Source organism: Toxotes jaculatrix, chromosome 12 (assembly GCF_017976425.1).
Source record: "Toxotes jaculatrix isolate fToxJac2 chromosome 12, fToxJac2.pri, whole genome shotgun sequence".
Taxonomy (NCBI): domain Eukaryota; kingdom Metazoa; phylum Chordata; class Actinopteri; family Toxotidae; genus Toxotes; species Toxotes jaculatrix.
The window spans coordinates 7,678,662-7,696,849 of NC_054405.1; the positions used below are offsets into that span (position 1 = coordinate 7,678,662).

Consider the following 18,188-nt stretch of genomic DNA (forward strand, 5'->3'; position numbering starts at 1 on the left):
TCAGTTATATTTTGATCTTAGAAGACTGATAAATACCACAGTTCTTACTCTGAGTCCCAGCCCTACCGGTGCCTTTACCAGTGAAACACTATGAACACAGTACCAATATACCACACAGGTGTAAGTTTGGTCCTGAGTTTAGAACAGTATACAATGAACATCTCCATTTTAAGTGTATCACAATCTGGGACTAGTTTAGTCCTTGCAAAACAAACTGGATGTGTGAGGAACGTTATCCAATGTCAGTAAATAAGAAGTAATATAAATACAAAAAGGTTGTGACCTTTTGTTCAAAGGATTTTCTGTCAAACTGGTAATTTGAGGATTCAGCAGGTACCATCTGTACATTTGAGAGCACTTTTTTTATATATTGATCCAATGTGATCTGATTTACCGTAAATGTGAGTTAATCAAGGGGGAAATGCTCAGCTTTACGCCTCACATTGCTTGGAATCAGGTTCAGCGCCTCGCAGCACGAAGGTTGTAGGTTCGAACCCCGGTCTGGGCTCTCTGTAGAGTTTGCATGTTCTCCCTGTGTCTGTGTATTCCTCCCACAATCCCAAAACCATGCGCATGCTGTTCTGAATTGCCCGTAGGTGTGAGTGTATGTGTGCGTGAGTATCATTAATATGATATTAGTACTTTAAATACAACTTATGATTTTGTATCTTGTGTTACTCATCGCTATATGTTTTAAAATTTTCAGCTGCCACATATATTTGTTGATTTATCCTTTAAAATGTCAGTTGGGTTGCAGCGGCTAATTAATTCAGAATATCTCGGTGTGGCTTGATTTCTAGAAACAACACGATATTTGTCAAAACTAGCGTTATTTTATTTATACGAGTGTTCTTTTGCAAGGTTTCTCGGCTAAACGCTTTGATTGCGGGAGTCACTTGATGGCAACGTGAGAAACACTTGTGGTGTTATAGTATTTCTTTCCAGTAGGTGGGAGTAGATAACCACACAGGGAGGGCAGTCCAGGCCCGAGGGCTCAAAAAGAAAGTGGGAGGTGATGTGAACCAAACATTTACACACTCCGGGGCTCTTCATATATCATCCAGAGGAGCGCATGGATCCGGGCTTACGCACACTGGCCGCCGCTGTCCTGGATGCTGCACAGACTGAGACGGGAGGCTGTAGTGCTGCATCCCTCCATCTGAAGCTATCCCACATAATAGTGACCGCTGTTCCTAGCTGAGCTAAGCGGACAGACGAACAGCACGGGAGCTGTTGTTTCGCTTACAGTGCCGGTGTAGACAGTACTGTGGTGGAGATGGAGCGGTGGAAAGGCAGAGTGGCCCTGGTGACCGGAGCCTCGGTGGGGATTGGAGCGGCTACAGCCCGGGCACTGGTCCAGCAAGGCATGAGGGTCGTCGGCTGTGCCAGGAACGTCGACAAAATAGAGGTGGGCAATTTAATTTAATGTCATTAACAGCTGTGAGTTAAGTCGGTCGGACACACGGGAGAAGCTAGCTCTGTTAGAGCAACAACAAACCGGCTAACTGACATTAACCGCTAGCTAACATTAGCCTTACAACTTCAGCTAGAAACCTTTAGCCCCAACGTTGGACGTTGTCTAACGTTTTTTTAAACGCAGGTAATGCAGCCGTTTTTATCTCTGTGTTGAAATTAACAAGACAGGCATGATGTTAGGTGGGGTAACCAGTTACATTTAAAAAACAAATGCTTCATCAACCCTGATAGTTTCAAAGGGATGATATATTTTATTAATCTTAATCCAAAATGACTATAGATTATATTAACTGTGGCATCATGAGAGGTGTGATCTATAGCTAAAACACAACAAGCTAGTGCTGTCAGCTTCCCATATGAATATTACAGGGATGTTATTGTACCTTGGACTTCTGCTCAACACTGAGAAGCTAAGTGATGGCACACAGTCCCTCCCACCAAATGAGGCAGCAATGATGCTCCTACACCAGCTCCTACCACTGCATATCCCCTGTACCCTTAATCTGTAATAATCTCTATTATTAATCCTCGCTGGAAAAAAAAAAAAAAATCACTTTCTTTTGGTTGACCTACTCCAATGAGGCCAGAGTTCAGGGTCAGCAGCAGAGCAGCATTTACAGAGCGGTCAGTTCTTCAGTGTGTGTACTAAATGACACTTGAGCAAGCAAGATAACTGCTAACAACTGACCATTGTGTGGGTTAGTAAATAGTAGGTCGTCCTGTCAGCCCCTGATTCACCCACTGCCAATGTTAGTAATAAACCTGTTCAGGTAGAGCCAGGTTACCTCACCATGGTGTCCAAAGAGGGGGTGTCAGGGTCTTGTAGGACGCTGTAAATTAAGTATTGTCTGCGGTAAATGTCTTTTCCAATAATAGGTTTAACAACAAAAATAAGTTTGGCACAACCCAGGTCATGTAAATCTCAGTTTACAAACTGTTCCACTGATTTACTCCTATATTTCATTTTTCCCACGTGGACTTTGTGCAGCAACATTAATTTCTGATGAGGTCTGGGTCAAACATGATATGATGCACATATCACATTTTTGAGGTCAGTGCTGTAATTAGCTGTATCATAGAGAATTTAAATCACACCCTCTAATTAAAAGAAAAAAGACGAGTCCAAACATTGTTTAAGTTCTGATCTCACTGTGACTCTGAAAGTAATTAGTGCCTGTGGTGATTATATTTGAACTGCACGCAAATTTGTCATCCGCGTATTGAACCTGTGACTTTATGACTGTAAGTAAGAAGCAAATTAATTATGAAGGTGAACAGGTGAAGCAAATTTTCAGATTAAATGCAGCTGTTGTAATTCAACGTCTGTGACACACATTCTGGCACAAAGGCTTTGGTGGAGTATAACTTGAAGGCAGACGCCTCCTCTAGGGCAGGTGTCAGTGGCCCCACCCTACTAACTCTTGTCTAACCATAAGCCATAAGGCACTGCACCTCGCTTATCTTGTCGACCAATAGTTAAGCCTTTCTGTCCTCACTCCACAGTTGTCTGAGCTTCCTACGCTGGGCTGCAGAATACCTATGACACCTATGTTTAGCCACCTATTAGGCAGCTAATGTGTTTTCCTTAATGCAGAGTAGTGGAGCTTGTCATACCTGTTGTTAATAGCAACACTGCCATATTTAAATATTTTAGTGTTGCACTGTAGAATGGCACTTAAGTACATTCTCGTGTACAAAATTCACTACATTGAATAACAAAGTGCAGTAAGATTTTATGGTAGCAGTCACGTAAATGATTTCTTTTTTCAAACGTTTAGTTTCCCACTAATGTAGTTAGCCATTATTCTTTAAATAGATGAATTGTCATGTTTTAAGGCACCAGGCTAATTTAACTGATATGAAGTTTATTAAATCAATTTGACCTGGTTACAAGTTGGGAGAGAGGTCAGCTGAAGAGATGAATAAGGCACAGTGCATCAACTAATCGATGAAAGACTAATCGTTTCACCTCTATACAGTACTATAGCTGTTATACCTGCACTTTTTACAGATTGCAGAAACATAGTTGCAATAACAATAACATGGTGAAACTTGACAAGAGTATGGACACAACATCAATTTCAGGAACTCTGCTGATGATGGTGTTATGAAAGCTTGAATTCCACAGAGGCGTGTATGCTATTTCAGAGTTTTCCTTTCTAGTGATTAAAAAAAAAATCCCATATCTCAGTTAGGTTTTGTTTTTAACATGCAAGCATTTTCCCCACCTTGACTACACACACACCCATCCCCATACATGCACGCAGTGAGTGTGAATTGCACAATAGATAGCCTCCCTCCATTCATACTCTGGTCACATGGTCCCTCCTGTCAATAGTTAACCGCTGCAGCTTGTTTCAGCACTTGTCTGTGACTTGTGCAACTAAAGCAAGGTCACAACATTTAAAATCTTTATATTGCTTTTACATAATGCAAATGTCAGTCAGCTTTAAAGAGCTGGCTACACCACAGCCAGAGCAATCTTAACTGTTCTTTGTTATGGATTACAACACGTGAAATCAAAGCTTAAATTCAACTAACTAAATATTTGGCCAGCCTACAGAGAAGATATCAGGTTGTGTAGAGTGACAGATTTCCATATCTTCCATTCTTTGATTTCCTCACTTGTACAAGACCTTAGAGAGATGTCTGTGCGAGTGGAGGGACAAAGCCAGTATTGTGCTCCCTCCGCTATGTAAACTGGGTTCTTGCTGAAGTTATGCCAAACCTGGCATGCTGCTAGTGGGGGATGCAAGTGTCCATCACTAAGTAATTGTTCCTTACTTCCCTTTGAGACTTTATTTCTTTACTTGGGGAAATAAAGCTTTTATGGTCAGTTTTTCCAACCTACCCAACAGCAATATTCTCACCTCATAGCAAACCAGAAAGAAAAACAACAATAGGAAAAATGTATTCAAATGTTACGGGTTTATGTTTTTCTCCATAAACAAAACATGGAGAGAGGGGAGTGGAGAGTTGTGGCAGCAGTATTGTTTTGTTGTCTGTGAGACTGTGTAGTAGGCAGTGGGGGAGCAGCAAGCTGGAGGGAGACGTGTGGTCACCATGGGCTCTGTGCAGGAATGGAGATGACAAGGCCGCATCCAAGTAGCAGCAACACAGTGTCTCATTAACTCTTGCGAAACCCTCCATAACCAGGGGAAGAAGCTTTTATTTAGCTGGAAGAAAAATCTCTTCACCGTTTACAGTTTATTCTTTGAGGTTACAAAAAGTTCAGAAGTGGCCTCTGAGCTGAGGACAGTGCCGTCCTAAAGCATGCCATTCAGAGCCATATGTATGTACACGTTCAGCGCAGCCAAGTACGGCAGCAGTTGAGTTGAGTGGTGAGGAGGGACACCATCAAACAGAAGGGGCATCTAGAAAAACCTGTATGCACGCTGTTTGTGAGACTGCTGCCACATTAGAAGGATTTTAGGTCTGAGCTCACATCTGACTCGGAGGAAGAAGACAACACCTAGTTACTGACTAAGGCTTTTTTTACTTCGACCTGTGAGGTGCTCTGGCCCCCATAGCCTGCATATCTGCACATTTGAGGTATCTGCTCACCGAGCACAATATGATGCAGTAGTAAATACACGGTTTATGGGAGGATGAACTCCTGCTGCTAATCACCACAACTCAAATAATCCCTTTAAAAACAAAAAAAATTAGATTTAAGACTAAGACTAATTTATCTGTTTTCCTTTACCACATTTGGCAGGGAAGTTTTTTACTCGCACAGCACCTACCATCAAGTTAGATAAAAGTGATTTTAAATGGAATTGCTAAACTTTATTTGACAAATAAAGCTTGGCTATAAAAGTTATAATGAAATGTGTTTGCTGTCTGCATCTCCCATAATCAGGCTGCTAATATGAGTTTCATTTAGCATACGCCTTTACGTTGCAAATATGAGATAACAAAGTTTAATTTTTATGTTTTTGCATGATCTGCAGGTCAGTGCTGATGTAGAGGAGATGAGTGTCAGTGCTGCCATTGCTCTGGGGGAGGATGGTGTGGGGTCTGTCACATAATCAATCGATTGATCATCTATGCATCTAAAAAGTATAAATGTATGTGTCGCTGTGAATGCAGAAGCATCAAATCCCGACCCTTAATGCTCCTTTAAAATAATTCACAAATTATTGAATGTAGTTTTTCATCAGGGCCGTGGTCTCGGTTGTTGTCCCTTCACTGGTTAATAAAACTCTTAACTTAATGATTCAGTGTTTTTAACAGCAAGTAATCACATTTGCTTTAACCCAGACTAAATGCAGAAAGAACATCACAGTCCAAATCTAAATCTGTATTGTCCAGATTGTCCATTTAAAACTGATAAAGAGAAACTGACATTTCCTGGGTGCTTTGAGGCTACACACACAATGGATGCAAAATTCAGAGCTTTGGTTGCTGCAATTTTAGATGAAATAAATTTAGCAAACATAATTTGTGGGTTTTTAGTGCTAAACAGATTGGTGGTTGGCACACAAAGAGCCTGTGCTAGCAAGAGATTGAGAAGAGATTCTGCATAGAAAAAAAATGCCCAGAGAAGATAATCTATGTCAAATTATTGTGCTCAGTATTAAAGAAAAGTCTGGGATAAGAAAGCAGAGAATACGAGGAGCATAAGTGACAGAGTGATGATCTTATTTTCTTCTTTATGGATTTTCAGCACTGATGGTCTTTGGTTTGGTTTGATTCAGCAGAGATTTGTAAAGCTGTCACAGTTTCTGAAATTGTACCCATCAAATGCTAAATCACCCACCACTCCAGCTGACAGCTTCTTTTAGATAATGGCATTTGAACTCAGTGATCATATTCAGTTTCTGTCTGTTTTAAGGCGTCCAGTGGGCTTGTATCAAACAGGCTCCCAATTGTCTGCCTGTTAATGCAGCTCTGCACAAAGCAGAAGCCTCTGCACTTTTTTTTTTCTAACTGGCCTTAGCATCTTTTATTTGAGTGAGTAAATCCTAAAATAAAACTCAAAGCCCTTGGCAGGTGAGCCAGAAGGTTAATTTCAGACCTTGGCTGACCAGCTCTGATTTGGTGCCCATTCTGAAGGAGCTGAAAGATGCTCAGTCATGCTTCAAACGCTGAGGTGACACAACGAAAGTCAGTCAGTGTCTCTGTGTCTGCAAATCTGACGCTGACTCAACCACCTCCTGTAGGTTGTGTCTGGACAGCCCGTCTATTCACAGTGAATAGATTTCACTCCAGAAAGGATTTTGAAGTGGGTCAGGTCAGCCTGACAGCTTTACTCTCTTTGTCTCACACACTCCACCTCACTTTGTGTCTCTGTCTCTCTTTTAGTTTGTGTCCTGATTCTTCTTTATTTATTTTTCTGTCTTGTTCTTTGTGTCTCGAAAGTTTGGTAATGTGTGTGATGTGAAAATGTACGGTCAGATGGTTGTTTAAACATTTCATAAACCCATTTAGCCTGTGTGCCTTAAATATTATATCTATGAATAGTCCCATCACTTTGTTTTTAGATTGTGCTTTTTGGTGTGTCACTTGTTATCGGCTGTATGAGAAATCACAGCGCTGCTTTCTTAACCTGCACCGTTGCTGTTTTATTTCCCGTGTCAATTTTCTCCTGAACTCATTGAGTTACATCATGGCTGCTTCAGCTAACGTGTTTTTGTCTTACACATGCAGAAAGCTTTTCCACTGACTTTGTATTTTCCACTAGAGCTGAGAGCTGACAAAGACTTATACCTTACTAATAATCCATCATGTGTCCATGGAATCTGCCCCCAAGAGAAGCAACATTCACACCAGCACAACAAATAACATTTTCTCATGTATGAATCCTCCCAAAGCAGCAATACAGATTGCTGTGACGATATCAGTGACATACAGGTATGTAGACATAGTGCTGGGAGATAAAATGATAAGGCTAATTGTCACGAAAACAAATTCCCACAATAGCAATGATAAACTGTTGAGTAACTTTCAGTAAACGTGAGTGTAGGGCAAACGCAAGCTTAAAAAACACACATTTTTGGAGATGTAAAAATTAAGATGTGTGAGGAGAGTCAAACATCTGACCAAGACGATGAAATTGTGCCGAAGAGAGGTCACATGGCATTGGTGATTTAGAAATGGCTCAGATTTCTGAAGCTTGGTAAACAGCAAAGCACGATATGCAGGTGACCAGTGCTGACAAAGACAGGAAACATAACAATCCTTTTCCACCATCTGAAAAAGTACTATCCCACAGAGTGCACTGAAAGACAGACTGCCATCTCAGACTGCTACCACTGGCAGCCATGATCCATGACAAGCTTCCCCAGCAGCAGTTGCTCATGTCTGCCTTTTCAGTCATTGCCCCATATAAGAGCCCAAAACTATACTTTAGTAGGAGTGAGCATCATGTTACTCATTAAAAAAATTAAAGATAGCTTAGAATTCAGTCCTAAACTGCATATTTTCATTGAACTTTAAATTAAATGATGCCCTGTGGAGGAATGGAAGTTCTATTTACGTTCAGTGTTACTCAGTGTATCCCTGAGGTCTAACAAATGTGTTGAATGTGTTTCCTTCCTTATTAATTTGGATTAAATTTAAGTGTTAATGATTATCTGTATCAATCAGAATGAAAAAAAAAATATTGCCATAATAATTTTGGCCCAGCCCTACGTGGACACAGATTTATTTGCCTGTAATGGTCCCAAGTGTACAAACAATACTGATCTCAACAGTACATTGTAGGTATGTACAATAGGTAGGAGACTGATGGACTGATACCCCCCTAACCTTAAAAGAGCCAGTGGGAATCATCTAATAAGGTTTCAGTTTTATTAATGAATTCTGTTTGTAGTCTGTACTCAGAATCTGGTGGGATGTACCCACTCTTGTCTCAGACCTTTATTCCTGCAATACTATAATACAACCAGGTTTGCTGCTGCATATAAAGCAGTTATGTTTCTCAGTGCTCTCCGTGAATTACATAACATTCTTCAGTCAGGAGTGTTTTTGATCACTTATCATGCTAGATCACCTGGGTTTCATACAGTTAGCAGTCTGATTTGTCTAGATAGCTCAGTGACCCCTATGAGCCAATCCCCCTGCACCACCACTGTGCTGTCCTCTCTGTGCTTATCTGTCAAGGTGTAAGGTTTACTGGCATTGACATTCCCTCCCCGGGCCTCCTGCTGTGATAGGTAGGGTGCTTCCTGTCCTGTCCTGTCCTGTCTTGTCCTGTTGAAGACTTGCTGGAAAGCTCCTCTCTGTGTGTATAGTGTGAGTGTGAGTGTGAGTGTGAGTGTGAGTGTGGTGCAAGGGAGCTAGATGTCATGTAACTGCAGCAGCAGGCCAGCACTTGTAACTGAATATATACTTACCAAGCACTTTATTAGGAAAGCCTGGTCTCCTGCTTATTTGCACACTTATCCAATCAGCCAATCACGTGGCAGCAGTGCAATGCATGAAACCATGCACATGCAGGTCAGGAGCTTCAGTTAATGTTCACATCAATCATTAGAAATGGGGAATGTTTCCAGCATCTTGTGGAATCAGTTCTGTGAAGAACTGAAGCTGTTCTGAGATCAAAGGGAGGACTTACCCAGTATTAGTATGGTGTTCCTAATAAAATGCTTAGTGGGTGTACTGTATATTTGTAGCAGAGCGAGAAAGAAAGCAACTTTGCAGCAAAAGGATTATATGAATCTGCAACACAAAGACAACTTGAGTTCACCAAGTTCAGTATTTCCATTTGGGGTCGGGGGCTGACAAGAAAGAATGCAAATTAGATTGTTTTGGCTTCGACAGCAGCCAAATTGGATTTGTTGCTGGGTGTTTGTTTGATATTGGAAACGTTTTATGGCTACTCCAAGCACACATGCTGTATAGACTCAGCCCAGGCTGGCCCAGTTTGAAAGGTTTTCATTTTGGACTGTGTCAGATCAACACTGTCTCCATGAGACTGTCCTCTGTCTGTTTTTTGATGTCGGCTCAGGTCTCAAGTTATCGTAAACCTAGCATGTATTAGGACGTGGCTCATCGCCGGCATCAGGGCCACCCTCAGTCATTGTAGCGATGGCCAGCATCAGGTGCAGGGGAAAAAAAAAAAAAACACATCACATGAGATAGAGGAGGCACGTGATTGCTGCTGGTTCACAGGAAGGAAGCTTCAAGCTTCACCCCTTGGCATGTTTCAGCTACAAACAGCAGAAGTGGAGAGCCATTTTTATTTTTTATCATCTGATACCCATGTGAATGTATGAATAATGGCTGCTCTCTGTAGCTAATCTAGTATTGAAGTATTGCAGAAATGTCATGCTCGCTCTGTTTTCTTTTCTCATTTACAATAAATATCTGCTTCTGCCTCTTCCTGGTTTTTATCACTTTGTTTGGGAAAATAACATCCAACCGCACTGGTTACACCAGTCTGTTACACAACACCTGGCTGCCTGCTCTGTCTCTAGGGTTATAAAAGCCTTTTCATTTAAGCCACACACTCATACCAAATATCAGTTGTCATGTACTCATAATCACAGACAGTGTTTTTCAGTTGAATCATCACCCACTATATTTGGATTTAAAGTTATTTATGCCCAGGGCTGATACTTGTGACATTATTTCAAAGTCCTGCAAGGCTTCCCAAAGTGGACATGGTTATTCAAGCGCTGTAAAACCGCCCTGTTCAACCTTTAGACCTTTTAGTGGCAGTCTATCAGTGTGTGAAGAAAAGATAATCGCACAACCATCCCTTCTGCCCTGCTGCAATCCTATTATACAGCCTGCTGTCACCTTTGACCCCAGGCGAAACTTGAAAGAGTGTATTTTTATGTCACACAACAGTAGTTCAGCTGGAGAATGTGTGAGGGGACTTAGCAGAATAAACCATTACAACTGGAAGTGTTCCTCAGAGACATTCTTGTTAGTTTGTCTTCAGAAAAAAAAAAACATTAAATGAAGGATGATTTTTACTCTTTTTTTTTTTTTTTGTGGAGTGGCTTCATATACCATTTTGGCTCATGACTTTAGGGGGAAGGGTTTCTTACATTTCAGTGATTACACTTATGAAGATAATGGCACTAAATTAGTCATATGTGAGTTCATTTGTTGGGTGGATTTTCTCCATGAAGCTGTAGGACAGTCGTGTTCTCCTGTCTTCTTACAGAGTAAATCCTACAGAAATCTGAATGCATTCTGATCAGCTTTAATGCAGTATGCTTTAGGTTTTGTTTTCCCTCTCTCTCTCCTTCTGTTTCACTCTCTAGCTGCCAACCCTCCCCCTTCCCCCCTCCCCCTCTTCCTCCCTCCTTCTGCACACTTTCTGTGATCACTGGACAACAGTCTCGGTAATGAGGATGAAAATGCATTATGACAGGCAAAATTGTTTTGTGTGTCACAGGTACTTAAAAGACAGAACAGGAAGGATGGAGAGGGGAGGGGTTAGTGGCTGAATTATGGCTGCATTGCATCTTTTAATTTTTTATTTTTTTTAACCGCCTCCCAGTCTTCAGAGAATAAGAGGAGTCACAGCACCCTAAAACACAATCCCTCTTTTGTCTGATGCAACTCCCAAGTCAACCTGAGAGCTGTCTCTGCTCGTGGCTGCTGCCTTGTGCTATTGATCTGGCTTACCTCTTAAAGATTGTCTGTCTTCAGCACTTTGGCATTTTTATTTTTATCACTTTCCCCTACTCCAGTGAGTAGTTTTGCCAGTCCATATACACCAGTTCCACATGAGTGGGTGAATGATTGATTAAAATGGTGTGGGACAGCAATGTCCCTTGCATTGTAGACCTTATATAACAACCCCCTGCAGGGGTTACAGGCCATGAATGTAACTATGTACATCTGAGAGTGCCACGTGGTTATATATACACCCATTACTGTAACACGTAAAAGCTTTATGACCTGTAGTAACATAATTTGTCGTTTTAGTCTTATCTTTTAGTATTGGTCTTATCAAGACTGTCTGGGTAATTGCAAATAGTGGTTTTCTTTGAGTTACAGAGGCCTGTTTATCTGCGCAGGCTTTCCTGACCACACAAGACCAAATCATGTGAAAACACCTGATAATATGGGTGATATGAAAATAGGTTTATGCAGGTAAAATGTTTTGCGTTTTGTAAATATTATCCAAAGAAAAACAACAGCGTGGAAAAATGAATTTAGTACATTGAGTAGTTCAGACTGTGAATGCTGCATTTAGAGTGAATAGTAACATAATGTCATTAGCTGTTTCCATTCTGGTTTATTGGATTCTGATGTTCCGTTTGATTGATTGATTGATTGATTTGGGTGCGTCCTGTGCACCTCCGGCACACACCCAAACCTTTGTAGCTTGAGTTTTATTTTGCTTTTCCCCAAGGCTCATTTAGCAGCACCACTGAGAAATGGTGTGTGGTTGTCTCACTCTAAGTTTTTCTTTTTATTTAGCCTTTTGAGGGTGTGAAGCTGAACATGCCAAAGCCTGAAGATTTCCAGTTTCACTTTAGTTGTAATGAATGAGTTGTGTGTAGAGACTGAACTATGCTGTTGCTGCTCTTTCAGGCTTGGTTGCTTCTCTGTGAGACGGCAGTTCCATTTGTGTAGGCATGGCCAGTATGTGGGCTGGTACTGACCGCAGCAGTACAGCCGGTGTCCGAACACACACACACATTCACAGCCTGAGACTTCCTGTAGTTGGACAAAGATCACAGCCTGTTTGCTCTGCTGCTCCCACTTAAGTCTTAGTAAAACAACTAATTCTGTCCTAACAAAGGACAGACCTGGCTTCCCATTTACATTAACCTCCTTTCTGAATAAAGAGGAGCCTCTCCACTGGTCTGTCTGTCTTCTCCCCCTCCAGCCTGAAAGCCTTTCCCTCCAGAGATGTAGGCAAGTGTGAATTTAAAGGTACTATGTGTAACATTCAGAAAACTCTTTTTTATTAATGACACTGGTGGGTGTTAAGTGAACTGCAGTCAGCATCCTGTTTCTCACTCTTTCGAACATCCATCTTCTTTCGAGCATCGGCCAAAACAGTTACATGACATACATCAGACTGCATGTTTCTGACTGGCATCATGTTGATAGATGAGTGTGACTGTTACAATAGTTTGACTATAGACTATATTTGACTCTCCATCACTGGCACAGCATTAAAACAAGGAGTGAACATAGGGCTGGCTATAGTGAGAGGCTATATTTTAGCTAATGTTTTTTTAATTGATAGAGGGTAACATCGTTATCAGCTTGTTAGTTAGCACAATATGGGCTACTGATGTAGAACTAATCCATTGTCATTACAAGATGACTGCATTCAAATTATGTGCTGGCATTAGCTAGCTGGCAAGCTTCATCAATCATTGTTTTCTAGCTTTCACTGAGAGGCTCAGCAGTGTCAGCAGAGCTTCAGTTTTCTGGATGATGATGCTAACGGTTAGTAAACTAGACTGAATATTATAAATAACGTGTTGCCACGCTTCATTATTGTTGTGATAGTTTTCATCACATCTCTCATTTTGCTAATGTTTCAACATGATACAAAAGTGGGTTGAGACAATGATAACACCAAAATAACGTCAGTTATGAACAGATGACAGGAGTGGGATGAGTAACGTTGGACTGGAGACACGGCACATAAAGTCTGCAAAGTAACAGATTCTAAAGAAGAGACATTTTGTTTTCTGCTGGGAGCCTGTCATTTGTTGACGTTAGCGAGCTCCATTTCTAAGCTAAAGTTAGCTTCAGGGGAGCTGAAGGGAGGCCTTGAGGCAAGGCAGTCAGGAGTGAGCATAAAGGTCACATCTTTTGCATGTTTTACATAGAAATCAGTCCACAGGCTGTTATAGGCAAGTCTGAAGGTCTATTTTTTTAAGTTACATTACAGTCTGTTCACACATTGGTGATCACAGTTTCACAGCAAGGAAATGGACAAAAGGGAGAGCTTCACCTTTCTATAACATGATCAAAAGAGTTAGTTTTAGTCTTCGCAGATGAAACAAGTGTTTTCAGTGTTTTAGCATTTTGACAGCTTTATTCGGGTAATGCCATCTCTCTGGATAATCCGCGTTAAACAGCTTAGAGGAAGAGCAGGGAAATCTGCACACTCCAAGTGCGAGATAGGGTGCGTTCACTCTATTACATATTTTGTTAGAAAAAAAGCCAAAGTGATCCCTCTATTAAATTTCATCCTGATTATAAAAAGAAGGCTTCAAAAGTATACTTCATTTCCTTAAGGAGCTGCTACACTGGCTGCTGTGATCAGCAATTCTTTGTTCTGGGGTGCTGCTTTCATCCACAGATAGGTACATATAAATCCTGACATTTTAATATTTAGTTGGCTTGAGTACTGGTGTGTTTATATACTGATGGTCTCACCCTCAGCATGTCATGCGACTGCTCTGAATTTTGGTTTGATATCATTACACACTGTGCAGAAGTTAGTATCTCTGCCAGTGCTGTGATGGATCTCTTCTTGTGTGGTTGAACAACAGGAGTTCTTGCTGTTTCCTCATGTTGGACTGAAATCGAAGTCAGCATTTCTTTTTGATTGTTTAAATCTGTGATTCCCAACCAGGGGGCACTTGTACCATCTGCAGTTGCTGGTGGATATGTGGAATCATTTGCTAAAAGTATTGTTAAGCAGTTGGAATTGGCTAAAAGTAATGTATAAGTGGTTGAAACATTCACTCCAAGTGGTCGTAGTATGGATTCAGAGTTGACCAAAGCAAGCCTGAACATTTAAAATCAGTTGTATGGAAAATGATGGTAACCATCTCCACTTTTATGTAACCAGTATTGTTAAATGACCAGTTTATAATCCATTCATAAGGACATATTTGGAGTATGAGCTGGTGTCAGTGCGGGGATACTTAAGCTCATCTGAGAGTGCTGTGATGGTGTGTTACACAATCCATTGAACCTGTGCTGAAATATGCTTATTGCAGGGCACAGTAGCTTTTGTGAGATGTTAAAGGTTTAGAGTGTCAATTTTTCCTTTAGACTTCCTGCACATTTTATCCTCCCTCACGCAGGCAGAGTGTGACACAGCGCCGTGCATCATCTCTGTCTGCCACCAGCCCCGCCCCCTAATCACCCGCACCCCTCCTATCTGACTGGCACCCAGAATGAGACATCAGGTGACTGGTGCAGCTGTGCCTAGCAGGGTGTATCTGTGTCAGTTTGTATCAAACCTCGCAGTGGTGGACAGCCAGCTGACCTGGTTGGAGTGCAGCCTGCTCGGCCTGCTGCAGGCTCAGCCCCGGCTGTATCCTGAGGAAAGAGGCATCCCATCGGCACAAAGCTTGCTTCTTCTCAACTGGGGTCATGATATGGATTCTGGTTGAAAGTGTAATTTCAATTAACATGCTCACAGTGGTGCTGACTCTACTGATGTGGTATTGATTTTATGGCTTCGCGTTCTCACTGCTTTCTCAGTGTCTGAGTCAGTAGGGTGAAGGGTGGGACTCAGTCTTAATTACGGTGCTGCAGGTTAATCATTTCTATCTCTTACCTAACAGTGTCTCAGTCCTGATAGTCAATTTATGGCCACTTACATGGCAACTTGCGGTGTTTTAAAAATTTTGTGTTATTATCCTTTAACAGTAATTCAGGTTGTGAAATTGGATCTGATTTGTGTTTTTCAGAAGCTGGCAGCAGAGTGTCAGAGTGCAGGCTACAGTGGCACGCTGATCCCTTACAAGTGTGACCTGTCCAACGAGGAGGAGATCCTGTCCATGTTTTCAGCAATCAAGACGCTGCACAAGGGCGTGGACGTATGCATCAACAACGCTGGACTGGCCCACAATGAGCCGTTGCTCAGCGGGAAGACAGAGGGCTGGAGGAACATGATCGATGTGGGTGGATCACAGACACACAAATACTAATGCTGAAGCAGAAACAAGCTGGAAAGAAACTTGTGATTTTGAATCGGGATGGGTAGAATTATCCCCTGCTGTATGTTGTGTTGATTTAATGGTTGTCCTGCTCAAATAGAGAAGCAGAGGGGGAGTCCAGTGTGTGTGGATGCCTTGAGTTTGTGGAGTAAGAGTTAAAGCAGAAATGTGTAGACACATGGGTCTGCACACACACATACACACACACAGACACACACACTGTTCCCGATCCCCTCCCCTCACAGAGGCAGTTTCAGTGGCTCTGAGGAGAAGGCCTGCCAGGGCAGAGGCCCACTAATGAAAGCCAGCACTATTTCTCTTGTTGGGACTTTACATTCTGATTCACTGAGCTCTTGACCACTAAAGACCCCCTACTCTAAAGTCTCTGTCTCCAGAGTCCTGCATTTGTAACGCTCATCTATCTGTTGTCATGGCAGTCCACATGAATGTGTACAGCAGTGTATTTTTAGCCTGAGTTTAATCTGTACGTTGACCTGGTTTGGTCACCTCTCTATCTTTCCACCATGTTGGCTTTAACCTGCCGTCTATGGGTATCGCTACAGGAGCAGATTAGAGGCCACAACCTGGACAGAAACAGCAGGTTCAGATGGTCTAACACACTGACCCAGTAAACATCAGTCAGCTGAACTGATAGTCTTATCACATGGCATTGTTAAATGTGATTTAATAATAATAAGTTCTGAAAATGATTGATAGATACATTGACTGATGCATAAATGATTAAATGAAATTGATGACTTCCCCTGCAGGTGAACGTCTTAGCTTTGTCTATCTGCACCCGTGAGGCATACAAATCAATGAAGGAGAGGAATGTGGATGACGGCCACATCATCAATATTAACAGGTAAGTTTAAAGGGACAACGTTCAATTCTCAGAGCGAACATATAGATGAATCTGAAAATACCTGAGCCAGTTTGTTCAAGGTGATTTTGATCCAGCAGGCGTTAAGTAATGCCAGTTGTGAGCCCCACACCGGTGCACATGGAACAGTTTGAAGAACTGATATTGGATTCTATCTCCAACATCTCTGTCTCTTCTTCTTCAGTATGGGTGGGCACAGAATGGTGCCAAGTGCTGATGAGCATTTCTACTGTGCCACTAAATACGCTGTGACTGCTCTGACTGAAGGGATACGACAAGAGCTCCGAGAAGCAAACACGCACATCAGAGCTACAGTAAGTTGGTTGTTGGCCTGTGCATGTGGTAACATAATGGACCACACAGATTACTCTATACAGCAGGCCATTACTTTAAAATAAGAGACCGTGTGTTTTTGTCTGTGCGTGCAGGTAGTAACAGTAATCAGTACATTTCTTGTGTGTTTTCCCTCCTCTGCAGTGTATATCTCCTGGAATAGTGGAGACAGAGTTTGCCTTCCGGCACCACAACAGTGATCCTGAGAAAGCAGCCGCGGTGTATGAGAGTATGAAAGTAAGAGTAAACGTATATTTTCCCAAAGTGAAAATAACCCGAGTACTGTTGCATCAATAATCCCTCCTGTCTCCACTTCTCAGTGTTTGAAGGCAGAGGACATAGCCAGTGCAGTCACATTTGTCCTCAGTGCCCCTCCTCATGTCCAGGTACCTCTTTCTTTCTCTCTCTTGTTTTTATACCGTCATGTGCATGGTTTGCTCTCTGTATTGATGTCCCTTGTTCTTGTCCTCAGATTGGAGATGTGCAGATGAGGCCAGTAGAGCAGGTGTCATAGCAGTTAAACAGGAAGCTGTGGGAGGAGCAGACAGACAGCAGCCATGGTGACTCCTTAGCAACCTCTGCTGGGCAAGGGAGGGGAGGGGGGTTTAAACAAGTCAACTACAGCTGTTTTGGATCTGCAGGGATGTGGTCGAGGAGGGCTGGAGCCTTAAGGAGGCTGGGCAAGGAAATGAAGGGCGTGGACTTTGTAAACCACTATGAAAATACTACTGAATGCAGCAACCTGGTATTTGTGAATTGTTGAGCCAAGTCCTGAGCTGGGCTGACTCCAGACTACGGTAGGAACAAATAACAAAGGGGAGAGTTGCTGCTGTGCAACTCGTCTCTGCACGTCATCTGCACAACCATTACTTCAGAGGGAAGAGTATGCCATTGATTGCACATGTTTTTTTTGGTTTCTTTTTGTTTTTGTAGGTCAAATGACATATCTTTTTGAAATTAAATGGAAAGAGTAATTGCTGTTTATAATTTTTTTTATAAATATTTTAACTTGATCATATATAGATGTGGTCTCGTTCTCACTAACCATAGACAATACTGTCTCCTACTCACTGTAACTAACCTTCAGCCGTCTGTCCATCCTGCCACCTGCACTCACCATATGTTTTCACAAACACATTTGGTTACCCTTCTTTGGATCTATCCAGTTTTCAGCCCCATATAAGGAATCAGGAAAAGTATAAAATAGAGATGTCATTGTCCGTGAAGCACATGAGTTTTTATAATCCACCTCTTTCCCTGTGTAATTTCAGTTCTGCACTTTTGATTAATTTGTGGGTTATAAGAAGGAAACATTGGCAACTTATTGAGGGGAGGAGACTAACTCAGTGCACAAGTATACCCTAGAAATGTGTACTGGTCATTGGAAATTTCTCATTAAATGGATAAATAAAAACTATTGCCCAGAAGTAAGTTATGTTCTGTGTTGTGTTCACCAGGCAGACTGCTAGTGTCGGCTTGTCACTGCAGAAATAAGACACAAGCTGTGGACTTCGTGACATGTTTTTATTACACTTTACATGACATGACATAAGAGTTGCATGACCCATGTACTCATCCGTTAACCATCAGTATATATTATTCTTATCAGCAGTGCCCTGTTTTTGACGTAATAAATAAGTCATCCTAAATGAATTGGTCCACAG

At 41.8% G+C, this 18,188-nt stretch overlaps 1 protein-coding gene across 2 annotated transcripts; it reads left to right on the forward strand.

Annotated features, from left to right (window-relative positions):
- The first annotated feature begins 1,041 nt into the window (after positions 1-1,041).
- On the forward strand, positions 1,042-18,143 carry dhrs11a (dehydrogenase/reductase 11a). Of its 2 annotated transcripts, none has more exons than XM_041051824.1 (7): positions 1,042-1,408; positions 15,060-15,269; positions 16,079-16,173; positions 16,376-16,505; positions 16,669-16,761; positions 16,845-16,910; positions 16,997-18,143. In XM_041051824.1, exons 1-7 carry the CDS (start codon positions 1,277-1,279, stop codon positions 17,036-17,038), a joined length of 768 nt encoding a protein of 255 aa, XP_040907758.1. In that variant the 5' UTR covers positions 1,042-1,276; the 3' UTR covers positions 17,039-18,143. The 2 variants fall into 2 exon arrangements, with proteins under 2 accessions (XP_040907758.1, XP_040907759.1); XM_041051825.1 differs by lacking the exon at positions 1,042-1,408 and adding an exon at positions 14,651-14,763.
- Positions 18,144-18,188: the final 45 nt, after the last annotated feature.